Raw genomic sequence first — 17,364 nt, 5'->3', positions numbered from 1 at the left:
AGTAGAGCCGTGAAGAAGACGATGTCATCTCTTTCTCTACGCTTGAAAGGACTATGGACGGGCTTTTACGCTGAGGCAACCTAAAGAACGTATTCATAAGCCCTAAGGTTTCATTGTTCGATGTTCTGCGGGGGCCAAAATAGACTGACTGATAGCCAGACAACGAGGTCCACCGTCGGAGAGTCTTTGCTGGTCTGGGTACTTGACCAATCTGTAGAAGCAGACCAATCACCGACCGTCCGACAGGTATCCCCCTCCCCCTTAGTCGCAGGAACGCAGGTGCTGTAATAGAAACGGAGTCGGGGATGTTCGAGTTGTTAACGCGACCGAATCCATCGACCTGGTGGGCCTGCCAAGCCTTAAGAGGCGAAATGATATATCCTACTCGGACGGCGATGCCCGAGGTGCAACACCTCCCATTCACGTATCGGCACTACCTCGAATCTCATCACAGTGCGTTAAAATCGTATCCCTTTTTGGCTCAACGAAAGTCATCCGCAATCGAGCGATCCCTGAAATCAGAATCGACCGTAGTCTGGACTATGCGGGTCACCCTTTGTGGCATCCCTGGCATGACGGCGCGGGAATGTTCCTGTGGCTTTTGTGGGGCGATCTTCCGCTGCGACGTGGGGATACTTGACGGCGAAGGAGCAAATGGCATCTAGTCTGCTGTGGACCGTAATGCACGGGCATCTCCATCCTATCTCGTAAGGGAGAGGGGCGTCTAAAGTAGCCCAGGTATTTTTTTGTCGATGGCCCAGGCAGAGAAGATACCTTTGCAGCGAGAGATGAACGTATCCAGCCCAATATAAAGTATTTCCCGCATGGCGCCCGAATTGTCTGTTATGGCGTCTTTTTTAACCACTTATTTTTGTCAACGACCATCGTTTCTCGCGCTTCCAGCGACAAATAAATGACATGACTCAGTTGCAGCCACTAAGCGTAGCCGATTCAGGATCGATAAGCTTATCGAGGGCCACAGACTCCAGGGCCAATGGAGGTGCGAGCGTTGACAATGATATGGTTAACCTTAACAATGGCGACATCAACCCTCACAATGGGAATGGGATGGGAAGCAGTATCCGCATCCACTTTCCCGGGGGTATCGAGGGATGGAAGGATTCAGTGAACCAGATCACCGAGCGCTGCGACGTGAGTGGTCTAGCAACCGACCCCACGAGATATCAACTTGCATCGACGGGATTCGGTGACGCGAGCACCGTCTACCGGCAGCGCTTCATGGCGGTTCCTAGCGAGGTATACTCCGCATTGCAAGAGCTGTGTGTTGAACGCCGCGTCAGCGTGAGATCCGTCATTCTTTTCGCCATGCACCAGATGCTGAAAGGGTTTGGTAATGGATCAAAAACCATTACCGCCTCTCTGCACGTCGAGGAGAATCCCCAAGATTCTCGGCCATTGTGGGCGGTGTCACCCATATTCGTCAGTCATGAAAGCAGGGACGAATACTCCGTCGCACAAGCGATTGAGAGTATTGAATCGATGTGCAGTTCGAAAAAGCTGTCCACACACACAATCGACAAAGCATCAAGCCTCGTGAAACTTGGGTTGTTTGACTTACTTGTCGTCTTCGCCGATGCAGACGATGCTCATCTCCCATCATTTGACTTCCCCCTGGCAGTGATGGTGGAGGAGGGTGAAGCAGGACTCCAGCTGACTCTGCGCTTCTCCGACTGTCTTTTCGATGAGGAGACAATATGTAATTTCACAGATGCCCTTAACATCTTGCTCGCTAAAGCAGCGACAGGAGGAGCAACGCTAATTTCCGATATCGAACTGCTGTCATTCGAGCAACAGCAGCAGCTGGATGAATGGAATAACACGGATGGCGAGTACCCAGCATCCAAGCGACTGCATCATCTCATTGAAGAGGAGGCAGAACGCCACGAAGACAAGGTCGCCGTGGTTTGCGAGGAGCGAAAGATCACTTACGGCGAGCTCAACACCCAGGCAAACCGTCTCGCACGCTATCTTCACTCTACAGGCATCCAGGCCGAGCAGATTGTCGCGTTGTTCCTCGATAAGAGCGAAATGCTCATCGTTACCATTCTGGGTGTGTGGAAATCTGGCGCAGCCTACGTGCCCATTGACCCTACGTATCCAGATGAGCGGGTCCGATTCGTGCTGGATGACACGGAGGCACAGGTCATCATCGCGAGCAGTCGACACGCCGAAAGGCTTGAACGACAGATCATCGGCGACAGGAAACTCTGCATTATTCACCTGGAACCATTACTCACATTCCTTGCTCAAGATACCTCGAAATTCCCAGCGCACAACTTGGATGACCTACCTCTCACGAGCAGACAGCTTGCCTACGTGACATACACCTCTGGAACAACGGGGTTCCCTAAGGGTATCTTTAAACAACATACGAACGTTGTCAACAGTATCACCGACCTGTCTGCCCGTTATGGGGTGACTGGGCAACACCACGAAGCAATTCTGCTCTTCTCGGCCTACGTATTCGAGCCATTCGTTCGCCAAATGCTCATGGCACTAGTAAATGGCCATCTCCTGGCCATTATCAATGACGCCGATAAGTATGACGCCGACAAAATCCTTCCATTCATTCGCGCACACAACATCACCTACCTCAATGGTACTGCCTCTGTTCTACAAGAATACGACTTCTCCTACTGCCCGTCCCTGAAGCGAATGATTCTGGTGGGTGAGAATCTAACAGAAGCCCGGTACCTGGCCCTGCGCAAGCGATTCAAGAACCGCATTCTTAACGAGTATGGATTCACCGAGTCAGCCTTCGTAACAGCGCTCAAGATTTTTGATTCCGACTCGACTCGCAAAGACACCAGTCTAGGAAGGCCTGTGCGCAACGTCAAGTGCTACATCCTCAATCCTGCCCTCAAGCGTGTCCCCATTGGGGCTACGGGCGAGCTGCACATTGGAGGATTAGGTATTTCAAAGGGATACCTCAACCGTCCCGATCTCACCCCGACGCGGTTCATCCCCAACCCCTTTCAGACGAAGCGCGAGAAGAAGCTCGGAGTTAACGGGTTAATGTACAAGACCGGCGACCTGGCCCGCTGGCTTCCGACCGGCGAAGTTGAATATTTGGGACGCGCAGATTTCCAGATCAAGTTGCGAGGCATCCGAATCGAGCCCGGCGAGATTGAGGCGACATTGGCTCAGTACCCCGGCGTCCGGACTAGTCTGGTGGTGTCTAAAAAACTTCTGAAAAATACTGTGGAGACTACGAACGAGCACCTCGTGGGTTACTATGTCTGCGACAACGCCTCGGTATCCGAGACGCACTTGTTGTCTTTCTTGGAGAAGAAACTGCCTCGATACATGATCCCGACGCGTCTGGTGCAGCTGTCGCAGATCCCAGTGAACGTGAACGGAAAGGCGGACCTGCGCGCCCTGCCAGCCGTCGATATATCCAAATCCTCCGAGGTTCGTTCCGACCTCCGAGGCGACATGGAGTTTGCCCTGGGGGAAATCTGGGTCGACGTACTGGAAGCCCGCCACGGATCGATCTCTCGCAACGACAACTTCTTCCGTATTGGAGGACACAGCATCACCTGTATTCAACTCATTGCACGCATTCGAGAGCGACTTTCAGTAAGTATATCTGTCGAGGATGTTTTCGCAACAAGAACGCTGGAGCGCATGGCATACCTTCTGCAGAGCAAACAGCAGGAGGCATCAGATGGGCGCTATGAGAGCGAGTCTGCTGCGCAGTCAGGGCCACTGGAGAGAGATGCAGCAACCGAGGAGGTATATATGGCAAACAGTCTTCAGCAGGGGTTTGTCTATCATTATCTAAAGAACATGGCACAATCTGATGCCTACATAATGCAATCCGCCCTGCGATATAATACCACATTATCCCCAGATCTGTTCCAGAGAGCCTGGAAGCACACACAACAGGTCTATCCAGCATTGAGGCTTCGATTCAAGTGGGGAAAGGAAGTATTACAAGTGATCGATCAGGATCAAGTCTTGGATTGGCGTTTCCTCTGCTTCGCCAACGTGCCTACAGGTGCTGTCGAGGATCAGAAATTGGTCGAATTGCAGCGCCAGGACCGCGAGGAGCCATACAAACTGGATACCGGTAGGCTGTTCCGCATCTATTTGATACAGCACAGCGAGAATCGCTTCACATGTCTCTTTAGCTGCCACCACGCAATCCTCGATGGTTGGAGTCTGCCGCTTCTCTTTGAGATGGTCCATGACACTTACCTGCAACTGCTCCATGGGAACAATATCGCCCCACCTGCAGATGACCCTTACGCTCGCACTCAACGGTACCTCCAAACGCACCGTGAAGATCATCTGGATTATTGGGCCGGGGTGGTTGAGCAGATCGCCGAGCGGTGCGATATGAATGCCTTGTTGAACGAGCGTAGTCGTTACAAAGTCCAACTGGCGGACTATGACCACATACAGGACCAGAGACAGCTGACAGTGACCCTCCCCGGAGATGCATGGCTAGGAGAACTCCGTCAGACCTGCTCCGCCCAAGGCGTTACCTTACATTCGATCCTCCAGTTTGTTTGGCACGCCGTGCTTCACGCTTATGGAGGCGGCACCCATACCATCACCGGCACGACCATCTCTGGAAGAAACCTGCCCATTAGCGGAATTGAACGATCCGTTGGGCTTTATATCAATACGCTACCATTGGTAATCGATCATTCAGCATACAAGGACAAGACTATCATGGAGGCCATCGAGGATGTGCAGGCTAAGGTGAACGCGATGAACAGCCGCGGCAATGCGGAACTGGGCCATCTACGCAAAACCGACCTGAAGCACGGATTATTTGACTCTTTATTCGTGCTTGAAAACTACCCAAACCTGGACAAGTCGCGAGTTTTACAGCATCAAAGCCAACTGCAATATTCAATCCAAGGAGGTACTGAGAAGCTGGACTATCCGCTGGCTGTCATTGCACGTGAAGTTGAGGCGACTGGAGGAGTCACTCTGTCCATCTGCTATGCCAGTGAGCTGTTTGAGGAGGTGGCCATTTCAGAGCTGCTTCATATGATCCATGACACTCTGGTGCGGGTTGCGCAAGGCTTGAATGATCCTGTCCGCAGCCTAGAGTACCTCTCATCTGCCCAACTGGAGCATCTTGCTGCGTGGAATGCTACGGAAGCGAAGTTTCCCGACACCACATTGCATGAGATGTTTGAGGTTGAAGCGAATCGGAAGCCCGAGAAAACAGCGGTCATTTATGAGGAGCGGGCCTTAACCTATCGCGAACTGAATGAGCGGGCGAACCGTATGGCACATCAACTAAGATCCGACCTCAGCCCGAAGCCCAATGATGTCATCGCCCTCATAATGGACAAGAGTGAACATATGTTCGTCAGCATTTTGGCCGTGTGGAAGAGTGGAGGTGCATATGTTCCAATTGACCCTGGATATCCCGACGACCGCATCCAGTATATCCTAGAGGACACCCAGGCCATCGCTGTCATTGCGGACTCCGGCTATGTAACTCGCATCAAGGAAATGGCTGCGCCGGGGACGCTTCTTTATCCCTCTGACCTGACATCCACTCCGGATCCAAAGTACAGTGCATCAAACCCTTCTCCGTTAAGTCAAAGCACAGACCTGGCTTATATCATCTATACATCTGGCACGACAGGTCGGCCCAAGGGCGTCGCATTGGAGCATCATGGAGTGGTCAACCTGCAGGTGTCGCTATCCAAAATATTTGGCCTCCGGGGTACTGACGACGAGGTAATACTTTCTTTTTCCAACTATGTATTCGACCATTTTGTGGAGCAGATGACCGACGCCATTCTCAACGGCCAAACACTACTGGTACTCAATGATGAAATGCGCGGAGACAAAGAGAGACTATATCAATACATTGAGAAGAACCGGGTGACCTACCTGTCTGGCACCCCATCTGTGGTTTCAATGTACGAGTTCAGCCGTTTCAAGGACCATCTCCGCCGTGTAGACTGCGTCGGAGAGGCGTTCAGTGAACCGGTCTTCGACAAGATTCGCGAAACTTTCCATGGCCTGGTCATCAACGGCTACGGTCCAACAGAGGTCTCTATCACCACCCACAAACGTCTCTACCCGTTCCCAGAGCGGCGCACGGACAAGAGTATCGGCCAGCAGGTCCATAATAGCACGAGCTATGTGCTAAACGAGGACATGAAGCGCGTTCCCATCGGGGCTGTCGGCGAGCTCTACCTAGGTGGTCAAGGTGTGGCACGAGGTTATCACAATCGCCCCGATGTGACCGCGGAGCGATTCATTCCCAACCCGTTTCAGACAGAAGAGGAAATGAAAACAGGCCGTAATTCTCGTCTCTACAAGACGGGTGATTTGGTACGCTGGATCCCGGGAAGCAACGGGGAGATTGAATACCTGGGCCGCAATGACTTCCAGGTCAAGATTCGCGGATTGCGCATCGAACTAGGTGAGATCGAGGCCATCCTGTCATCATACCCTGATATCAAACAGTCTGTGGTGATTGCGAAGGATCGCAAAGAAGGAGGACAGAAATTCCTCGTTGGCTACTACGTCGCTGATGCAACGCTGTCGTCCGCCGCTATTCGGCGCTTTATGCAGTCTCGGCTGCCTGGCTACATGGTACCCTCTCGTCTCATACCAATCAGCAAACTCCCTGTCTCTCCCAGTGGAAAATTGGACACAAAGGCCTTGCCCTTCGTCGAAGAAGAGAGCGAGATTGATGTGGTGGCGCCGCGCAATGAAGTGGAACGCACCCTTTGCCACATCTGGGCGGAACTGCTCGAGATACACCCAGAGGAGATTGGTATCTACAACGATTTCTTCAGTCTGGGAGGTGATAGTCTAAAGAGCACGAAACTTTCATTCATGGTCCACGAGACCTTCAGCCGCGCGGTCTCGGTCAGCACCCTTTTCCGTCATCGAACAATCGAGGCACTAGCACAGCTGATCATAAACAATTCTGTGGATGTGAACGAAATTACTCCACTAGAATATAATGAGGGGCAGATGATTCCCGTGTCCGGGGCCCAGGAGCGACTTCTCTTCATTCACGAGTTTGAGAATGGCAGTAATGCATACAACATTGACATCTCCTATAAATTGCCTGGCTCAGTTGACGCCTTGAATCTCGAGCAGGCGCTGCGTGGAATCCTTTCTCGACACGAGGCGTTGAGAACGTTGCTTGTCAAGGACGACACAACTGGCAGCTATATTCAGAAGATATTGAGCCCCGATGGCGCCCAGCGCATGTTCTCCGTCAAGGCGGACGTAATCAGGGCCATGGAGCAATTGGACCAAGAAAGGGCCAGTCTATCCCAGCACATTTTCCGCCTGGGTGATGAACTGCCTTGGCAAGCCCGTATCCTTAGGCACGAATCAGGCAGCTTGTATCTCATCGTAACGTTCCACCATACCAGCTTCGATGCATGGTCGTTAAGTGTATTTGAGCGAGAACTTCAAGCCTTGTACGTGGCCCTCCACAAAACAAAGAGTGCAGCGAGCCTGCCCACACTCAGAGTCCAATACAAGGATTACGCCCAGTACCATCGTCGGCAGCTGTCACGGAGTCACCGTAGCCTATCCGACTTTTGGTTGCAAAAGCTCAGTGGCTTGGAATCATTGCAGCTGATCACGGACCGTCCACGACCGGGGCATTTCAACTACGACGGCGACGATCTCAGTATCGAGCTGGGTCAAAAGGAAACACAGAACCTGAGAGAGGTTGCCAAAGAATGCAAGTCTAGCCTGTACGTCGTCTTGCTATCCGCTTATTACGTGATGCTTGCGTCGTACGCGAACCAGACGGACATCGCAGTGGGTATCCCAATCAGCCACCGAACACACCCCCAATTCCAGTCCATCATTGGATTCTTCGTCAACCTGGTTGTGCTTAGAGTGGATGTATCTCATTCTGCCATTGGCGACCTCATCAGAAGGGTGATGAAAGAGCTCGTCCAAGCACAGTTACACCAAGACATGCCGTTCCAGGAGGTCACGAAGCTGTTGCAGGTAGTTAATGATGCTAGCCGGCATCCATTAGTACAGACTGTTTTCAACTTCGAAGCCCGTCCAGATGAAGAACACAATTCTGGGTCGCAGGATGAGGGGGCAATCCAATTTACTCAATACCGGCCGGTTCAGCCCCTAGATTCAGTTGCGAAATTCGATCTGAATGCAACGGTCACCGAACTGGAGTCAGGTATGAGGGTCAACTTCAACTACGCCACCAGCTTGTTCAACAGGAGCACGATTGAGGGCTTTTTGCGTACCTACGAATATCTCCTTCACCAGCTGTCGGAGCTAAGTGCAGAAGGAATCAAGGAGGATACGCAGCTGTTGTTGGTTCCTCCGCGAGAGATTGGCGATGCGCACCTACCGTTGGCACAGTCCCCGCTTGCAACTCTTGCTGAGGAGCGGAATGCAGCGTCGCTAAGCCAGGCCTTTGAGTACGAAGCTTCCCTAGCCCCAGGTAAAATTGCTATCGCTCAGGGGGATAGGGTACTCAGCTTTGCCGATCTCAACAAGCGGGCTAACCAGCTATCACGATACATGTTGTCCATATCCTCCCTCGGGGCGGAAGGGCGAGTAGCTCTGATGCTGGACAAGAGCATCGAGACAATTGTTTGCATTCTGGCGATATGGAAGACTGGTGCAGCATATGTGCCCTTGGATCCAACTTACCCGACGCAGCGCGTCCGGCTGATCCTGGAGGAGACCCAGGCGAAGACCGTTCTTGTAAACTCCCATCATGTCTCTAAATGTGAATACATGGGCGCAAAGGTCGTATCAATCGACTCACCCGCCGTCAAGACCGAAGTCAGCCAACAGTTGAGCTCTGACTTGCCTGCAGTTGCCGGTTTGGACAACCTGGCGTATATAATCTTTACTTCAGGTACTTCCGGCAAGCCCAAGGGCGTTCTGGTTGAGCAAAAGGGTGTTCTACTATTGCGTGATGCCCTCCGGGAACGGTATTTCGGCAATGACTGCACCAAGCAGCATTCTGTACTTTTCCTTTCTAACTATGTCTTCGACTTCTCTGTAGAGCAACTTGTGTTATCGGTGCTCAGCGGACACAAGTTGATCGTTCCTCCGGCAGATTTCGTCGTCGATGAAGAATTCTATAGGATGGCCAACACTCACGGTCTCTCGTATCTCAGTGGAACCCCATCCTTGCTGCAGCAGATCGATCTGGCACAACTACACCACCTGCAGTCCGTGACTGCAGCAGGAGAGTTGCTTCATGCCACGCAGTACGAGAAGATGCGCAGCAGTTTTGGCGGTACGATCTACAATGCTTATGGCATCACCGAGACCACGGTGTACAACATTATCACTGAATTCACTGTGAATTCGAATTTTGAAAATGCTATACGCGACGTGCTTCCCGGCACCCGAGCGTATCTGCTGAACAAGGCACTTCAACCCGTCCCGTTTGACGCAGTCGGAGAGCTCTATCTGGCTGGTGACTGCGTTACACGTGGTTATCTCAATGAGCCTCTTCTAACAGATCAGCGCTTCCTTCCCAACCCTTTCCGGAACCAGGAGGACTTCGCCGCTGGGCGTTTCTCGCTACTCTACAAGACCGGCGACCTGTTTCGGTGCCGGTTCAGCCATCAACAGCAGCCACAACTAGAATACCTAGGAAGAGACGACTTGCAGGTCAAGATGAGAGGGTACCGGATCGAACTTTCTGAAGTGCAGAATATACTTGCGTCTAGTCCCGGTGTCCAGGAGTGCGCAGTCGTTGCCAAGTATGACAAGGACGATAGCTATTCACGGATCGCTCAGTCTATAGTCGGCTACTATACCACTGACAACGAAGCTGTGTCAGAAGCCAACATTCTCACCTCCATGAAAGCCAGGCTTCCAACCTACATGGTGCCCAGCCACCTCTGCCGTCTGGAGGGTGCACTTCCTGTGACCATTAATGGAAAGCTTGACATCAAAAGACTGCCAGAAATTGGCAACGCATCAGTGGTGTTATCATACAGTCCGCCGAGGAACATACTAGAGGCTAGGGTATGCAAGCTGTGGGCATCTGTCTTGGGTATCGAACGATGCGGTATCGATGATGACCTGTTCAAACTGGGTGGTGATAGCATCATGTCATTGCACCTTGTGGCCCAGATTCACAATCAGGTCGGTCGCAAGGTCACCGTTCGGGATATCTTCGAGTATCGTACTATTCGAGCCCTCCATGACCACGTCTTCATGAAGGACATAGACACGAGTGTTGTGGACCAGTTCCGTAGCGAACAAGGGCTGGTGGTTGGTGAGGCCCCCCTTCTGCCAATTCAGAACTGGTTCCTGTCCAAGCCACTGCAGCATCCGAGCTATTGGAATCATACTTTCTACATCCGAACTCCAGAGCTGGATGTTACTTTGCTGAGAGCTGCCATCATCGAATTGCAACAGTATCATGACGCTTTCCGCATGCGACTGAGGCGCAAGGATAATAAAATTGTACAGTTCTTTGTTAAGGACGCTTCTCCTGTCCAGCTTCGGGTGCTAAACATGAAGGATGTTGACGGACCTACGGCCATTAACGAAACACTGAGCGAGTGGCAGTCGGGCTTTGACCTTGAGAAGGGGCCAATCTGCGCCATTGGGTACCTGCATGGGTACGAAGACCGATCCGCGCGGATATGGTTCTCCATCCATCACATCGCCGTTGACACCGTCAGCTGGCAAATCTTGGTCCGTGACTTGCAGATGCTCTATCAGAACGGAAGCCTGGGGTGCAAGGGCAGCAGTATTCGACAGTGGTCTGAAGCGGTACAAAATTACCAACCGTCAAAGTCTGAATTAGGTCACTGGAACGACCTCATTGCGCGAACAACTTCCAGCATCTCTGCGCTTCCTGCATCGACCGGTTGCCGCGTACGTCTGACCAGGAATTTGAGCACTGAGAAGACAGCTTTGCTGCTCCAAGGCAGCAAAGGTGGACAGGAGGTCTCTGTGTACGACTCTCTACTGGCTGCGGTTGGATTGGCACTCCAAGCTATCTGTTCAAGAGGCCCAAGTATGGTCACAATCGAGGGACATGGTCGGGAGGAAGATGTTGACCATACACTGGATGTCAGCCGCACCATGGGTTGGTTCACCAGTATGTATCCGTTTGAGATCCCCCATCTCCGAACCGAGAACCTTGTTGAGGGAGTGGCCGCTATAAACGAACGGTTAAGGCAGGTCCCTGCTCGAGGAATCGGCTATGGAGCGTTGTACGGCTATACTCGACACCCGTTGCCTCAGATTACCGTCAACTACCTGGGTCATCTCGCTCCAAAAAAGTCAAAACTAGACGAATGGGCTCTCGCCGTGGGCGATAATGGACTCGAGTATGGACTCATGACAAGCCCAGAGGACAAGGACAAGAGCTCCTCCGCCGTTGATGTCACCGCTGTGCATATTGATGGTACTATCACAATCGACATGGACAGTGCTTGGAGCCTTGAGGACAGTGAGAAATTTATCTCAAACATCGAAGAAGGACTTAACAAGATCATCGACAGCGTGACAAGCCAAGAAACCTCATCCCCAGCGGATCCTCAATTAACCGAGGAGACGTACACACCGTATTTTGAGTATCTGGAGCCGTCACGACAGGGCCCAACGCTGTTCCTGCTGCCCCCGGGCGAAGGAGGAGCCGAAAGCTACTTCAACAACATCGTCAAACACCTACCTGGGACAAACATGGTCGCCTTTAACAATTACTACTTGCATAGCAAACGCCTGCGCACGTTCGAGGAGCTGGCGGAAATGTATCTTGACCATGTACGCAACATTCAACCACATGGACCGTACCACTTCATTGGATGGAGTTTTGGAGGAATCCTTGCGATGGAGATGTCCCGGCGACTGGCAACATCGGGCGAAAAGATTGGCCTCCTTGGTATCATAGACACATACTTCAATGTGCACGGAGCAACACGCAGCATTGGCCTGGGAGACGCCAAGATCTTAGACCCTATCCACCACATCTACCACCCCGATCCGACGAATTTCAAAGGCCTGCCATCTGCCACAGATCACATCGTGCTGTTCAAGGCCATGAAGACGAACGATCAGTATGAATCGGAGAATCAGCGTCACCTGTACGAGTACTACGACGGGACACCCTTGAATGATATGGACAAATTGCTGCCAAGTGATACCGCTATTCAGCTGGTCCCGCTTACTGACGATACTCACTTTTCTTGGGCCAGAAATCCCCAGCAAGTACACCGGATGTGTGCGGCCATCAAGGACTATCTTTCTGGTTATTAGTCCTTTAATAGGAGTATATGAGATGGTTAAAGTGATGAAGGAAAGGGTATATGATAAAATCAAAGGCAGGGTCGAATTCTTGTAGGATCAGGTGCATCAAGCGGTGGTAGCGGCTTGCTATGAGGGGGCTGACCTGTGCTTTTATATGAAGGCTGCATTGTGATAAGCTTTAAATTTCAGTGGTTTACAAGATAAGGGGAGATTCAGAAAGAGAGTACGAATTAGGAAGGTGCATATTCAATCCGCGATAAGATAAGCGCTTCACTGCCACGTGCCTCCACATGACATCATCCATATTGTTATTATCAATAAAATGCCTTCTTCTCCAATATTTATCCACAGCTCCACTACTATTTAGTAAACTAATGGTGCTATAGTAGCTCTGCATCATCATGATGCAACTGTCCTGTCACTGCTCCAAAACTAAACTTGTCAAGCTCAGGATAAATAACGCCGTTCCATCGCCAAGATGTCAATCATGAATTCCAGAACCCACATTCCATCACTATCAATAAATACAATTTCAACATCACAACCATGGCACATAAGCACGGAAAGCATACTCCTCGTCTTCACAGGTATGGCCCTGCCTCAATTCACTTATTTAGACCTCGCAGTCTCACAAAACCAGATTCGGAAAATGGATGCCCTCCACCCTCGACAGCCATCACGAATGGCTGGGCGGGCTAATTGCCCACGTCGACAGCAAAGCCGACCAGGAACTTCACCCGGTGATGAAGGAATTCCAACACCTCATTGAAACCAACACAAGGATCTATCTCCTTATAGAAGCTATGTTCACCGAGGTCCCCCGTAACAGAGTCTACGCCAAAGACCCAACAGGATGTCCCCAGATCCGAGACTACAAGCATATGATCCAGGTACTGAATCATCTCCTCACGACGGCGCCTTCATGGAGTGACTTCACCCATCGCGTCGGTCTCGTCGGGCTACCCATTAATGCAGTACTGGACTGGCCCATGGGCACACCCAGCGGGTACGCTGCGTTTCTAGATCCAGAGATCAACGCCATGATCAAAAAGGTACTCAACGCCTGGGGCGAGTATCTACAATCCCCTGAGTCGGCCCATGTGCTAGATGATTCGCAATACGGATGGTTCGGTGAAACGGGGAAGAATAACCTCGTCACAGTAGCTAATGTAGGAAAGACAAACCACTCATTCGAGGATATGTTTGTCTGTGACCCCTCCCAGAAATACCACGGGTACAAATCATGGGATGATTTCTTTACTCGGGTCTTCCGACCAGGTATTCGCCCTGTTGCATCACCAGACGACGACAACGTAATAGCCAACGCCTGCGAGTCGCAACCTTACAAGGTGGCTCGCGATGTCAAGGGAAGAGACATTTTCTGGATAAAGAGTCAGCCGTATTCGGTCTTTGATATGCTGGCGCATGACTCTCTTGCTAAACAATTTATCGGTGGAACAGTCTATCAAGCTTTCCTGAGCGCGCTGAGCTACCACCGCTGGCATGCGCCTGTCAGCGGCAAGATTGTGAAGGCCTATGTTGTTGACGGGACGTATTACTCTGAGCCGCTGTTCGAAGGTCTAGGAGATCCACATCCCCATGATATCGATTCTGTTGGAGAGGTCACGGCCCAGGAGTACATTACGGCGGTTGCCACGAGGGCATTGATCTTTATCGAAAGTGATAACCCTGCCATTGGGCTAATGGCTTTCCTTGGTGTCGGAATGTGCGAAGTTTCGACCTGCCAGATCACAGTCTCTGAGGGTCAACATGTTAAGAAGGGAGACGAGATAGGAATGTTCCATTTTGGCGGGTCAACACATTGTCTCCTGTTCCGCAAGGGTGTGAATGTCAATGAATTCCCATCTACGGAGACGGACCAAAACGTCCCAGTGAAGGCCCAGGTTGCTGTTGTGACCCCTTGAAGCATTGAGTTGGAACCTTTGTCCATACATATACTTAAAGGATTAATGTTGTGGACGTCTATATAGCCCATAAAATGCATCATATATTGTCATCATCATCATCATAACCGCCTATATCCTACAACGTATACTTGAATAGAGGTGACTTATCACCCATATTCATCAACTGCTCCTCCGTATATTGCTCCCTTACTTCGGACTCCGACATCTTCGATCTCTTCTTGTTCTCCCACCAAAACGAAGCTTCCAATATCAGTGCGAGGATCAAAGCTGAGCCTCCAAATGCAATAGACAACCCAAAGCCAGTATAGTACTTTGGCTTCTCGCTGTCCATATACATATAGCTTCCAATAATACCACCAATATTACCGACGCAAATATTGAACGCCACACCAATTGCCCGTCGATTGGACGGGGTCAAGTTGTTCGAGGTCCAAGACGTAGTGGCCGGATGAACAGGGTAAAGACCAATCATAGCCAGAATGACTGCGAAAAAACTAGGACCGACATTTTCCTCCAATTTGCCATCGAATGAGATGATGATGCCATATCCGACCGTCAGCAGGGCGAGAGGAATCACGACAAACGGCATTCGCCAATAAAACCGATCCGAGAGGCTGGAGAAGCACACAGCAGAGATGGCACCGGCGACGTAGGGGGGAACAGTCATGAGTTGGGCGTTGGTGTTGCTGAAACCCATTGCTTCGGTTATACTAGGGAGCGTAAATTTGTTGCCTGATCTTTCGTTAGTATATTGATCAGTCGAAACGCTGAAGAAACATACCGTATGAACAGGCGGACTGGCATAGCAAAATATATGCTAGGATATACATTCGCCAATTCGTCATCACCGAGAGAAGATCCTTCCATCGGGACCGTTGTTGCTGCTCGTGCTCCTCATCTTTGAACTGTCCTCCTTCCTTAATGAATTTCTGTAACTCGAGGAAGCGGATTTCGTCTGGTTCTAACCATCGACCGGATAGAGAAGGGGAGTCAATGAGGAACCAAAAACAGGCCACACCCAGCATAACGGTAAATAAGCCCTCGATGATAAAGATCCACCGCCAGCCTGCGTATCCACCAACACCATCCATCTTCGCGATAGCTGCCGCAAGCAGTCCTGAGAACGCACCAGACAGGGCACTAGCACAGTAGAAATAGGCGAGCCGAGTGGACAAGTCTTTCGGCATATACCACTGGGTGCAGAGATAAACTGCTCCGGGAAAGAAACCTGCCCTGTTTGGAGTCAGCTCAAGAATCTGACCTAATATCTTGCAGGTCGCAAACATACTCGAAAACACCAAGAAGAACACGGACCACCATCAAACCGGCGAAGTTCTTCACGACCCCGGTCAATGTCATGATGATACCCCAGGAAACGATCAGAATTCCCAGATAAACAGACGGCCGAGAAAATGTTTTGAGAAGCATGTTGCTAGGTACCTCTGTCTATAGTTAGATCGACCGTCTCCATCGAAACGAGAACCTACAAAAACTTACCAAGGAGGACATATGGGACAAAGAATATGCTCAATATGATGTTCCATTGAATGCCATCAAGGTTCAGATCTTCCATCATGCCTTCGATCTTTGCATTTCCGATGTTCGCTCTATCGAGATGAGATATAAGATATAATACTGCTAGCATCGGCACGAGACGGATATCGACCTGGTCAGTTGAATTAGCATCGCAGGGCTTATGATACCATGTAGAGAGGATACAAACCTTGCGGCGAGTCATCTTCCTCCGCTCCGGGGGGTAATTGAGATAAAAGTCCTCATCCTCCGGATCTAATCCCAAGACCCGGAAATTCTCAATAGTAACAATTGCGGGCACCCGCTCTTGGTGCTTAGGATCAGGAATCTTATCATCTTGGAGGTCCAAGGAGTGTTCCATTGGCTTTGCAAACGACATTTCGACCAGACACCTAGTAGGTACCTACTCAATGAATGACAGGAGTTTTGGCGGTTTGGCTCTCGCTGGAGGAAGAGTGAGCCTGGAATATATAGATTATCATGCTTTTCCGCCATGCTATCTGCACTCTGAGTCGAAGCTCATGTCGTTCCAGTCTAACCCCGCACATTGGCGCATGATAGATGCATACTATGTCGGCTGCCAAGAAAGCTAAGAGAGTGTTCCGAACATAGACATGGATAAGTCTGGGGAAATGGAGGAGAAGCGGCGGAGGAATCCGGGGGTGGAGCCACCTTCCGCTAAGCCCCATCCACGTGAACTGGCGGAAATGCAGGCTAAACCAGCTGGAAAAATATCCGCCCTCCGCAACTGGAAGCTACCTATCCTAGCTCTAGGCTTAGTCTTGTTGTTCTAGCGGGGTCGAAGATTTCGCGCTTGATGAATGACACTAATTGTACGGAGTATTTATCCATTGAAATGTTCGTAACTTTAATATTTAAACAGGTTCTATTGGTCGCTCTCACACTAACAATTGCCGAAGCCATATCCCGCGTTCCACCACCAAAAAAAACGGATAATATAAGTTTAAACCTTCAAGCACTCTTCCCAGAGCAGCATCTCATATTTCCATGACGTCGGTCAACTCGTCCTCTCGGTCAGACCGACCATACCATCTCGCTACTTGATCCGTTTCTGTAAACCCTTGGCTCTGACGTTGTCCCCATCGACTGGACTTCTGTGCGGCGAGTCGCTTTGCCACCTCGTTCGCTTCATTTAAGGTGACTAGCTTCCGCTTTTCCGGTCGGCCGCTAGCTCTTTCATGACATACGTCGCGCAAGCTCTTCTCCGGTGGGCGTAAGTCAGGAAGGAAGGACTCTGGGTCCACATCAACCATGTTTGCATCCGTTATCCAGCGGCCATTCCAAGATCGATCGCGAGTTCGAAAGCTAGGTGGTTCCGAGGTTGCTTTAAGTGTCCAAGCGTCCTCTTCCAGCTCTAGTGGTGTGTTTCCAGTGGCATTCTCACGATAAAGCAAGTCAGGACGACGGTCCATCATCAGCTCGAGAATCTGGACGAGTTCATGCTTTACTGCGTAGTGCACAGGTGTATTACCCGTGCCATCAAGAAGTTCCAAGTGTTTCTGTCCTGTGCTCTCGGCAAACTCAAGGAGAATGCGTGCGATATCAATCAGCCTATCTGCATCGGATCCGTTAAAATAGGCGTGATGCATCCAACGGGCGAATGGGGTGACAGATCCCGGTTCATCTGATGAGCGTTCCACTAGTAAGG

At 50.8% G+C, this 17,364-nt stretch overlaps 3 protein-coding genes across 3 annotated transcripts; 2 read left to right on the top strand and 1 right to left on the bottom strand.

The window, feature by feature from the left end:
* Positions 1-918: 918 nt before the first annotated feature.
* Positions 919-12,243, top strand: F9C07_8510 (ACV synthetase PcbAB; the record flags this gene model as incomplete). The annotated part of the gene is made up of 1 exon (XM_041286862.2): positions 919-12,243. One exon carries the CDS (start codon positions 919-921, stop codon positions 12,241-12,243), a length of 11,325 nt encoding a protein of 3,774 aa, XP_041149189.2.
* Positions 12,244-12,780: 537 nt separating this feature from the next.
* Positions 12,781-14,159, top strand: F9C07_8509 (phosphatidylserine decarboxylase family protein; the record flags this gene model as incomplete). Its single annotated transcript, XM_041293954.1, has 2 exons — positions 12,781-12,821; positions 12,875-14,159. 2 exons carry the CDS (start codon positions 12,781-12,783, stop codon positions 14,157-14,159), a joined length of 1,326 nt encoding a protein of 441 aa, XP_041149190.1.
* Positions 14,160-14,277: 118 nt separating this feature from the next.
* Positions 14,278-16,074, bottom strand: F9C07_8508 (putative MFS transporter; the record flags this gene model as incomplete). The annotated part of the gene is made up of 5 exons (XM_071511782.1): positions 14,278-14,894; positions 14,929-15,395; positions 15,451-15,604; positions 15,660-15,828; positions 15,886-16,074. 5 exons carry the CDS (start codon positions 16,072-16,074, stop codon positions 14,278-14,280), a joined length of 1,596 nt encoding a protein of 531 aa, XP_071367800.1.
* Positions 16,075-17,364: the final 1,290 nt, after the last annotated feature.

This window comes from Aspergillus flavus, chromosome 6 (assembly GCF_009017415.1).
Source record: "Aspergillus flavus chromosome 6, complete sequence".
In the NCBI taxonomy this organism is placed as follows: Eukaryota; Fungi; Ascomycota; class Eurotiomycetes; order Eurotiales; family Aspergillaceae; genus Aspergillus; species Aspergillus flavus.
Note: the sequence above shows the minus strand (reverse complement) of the source record. Positions and strands in the feature narration are given on the sequence as shown.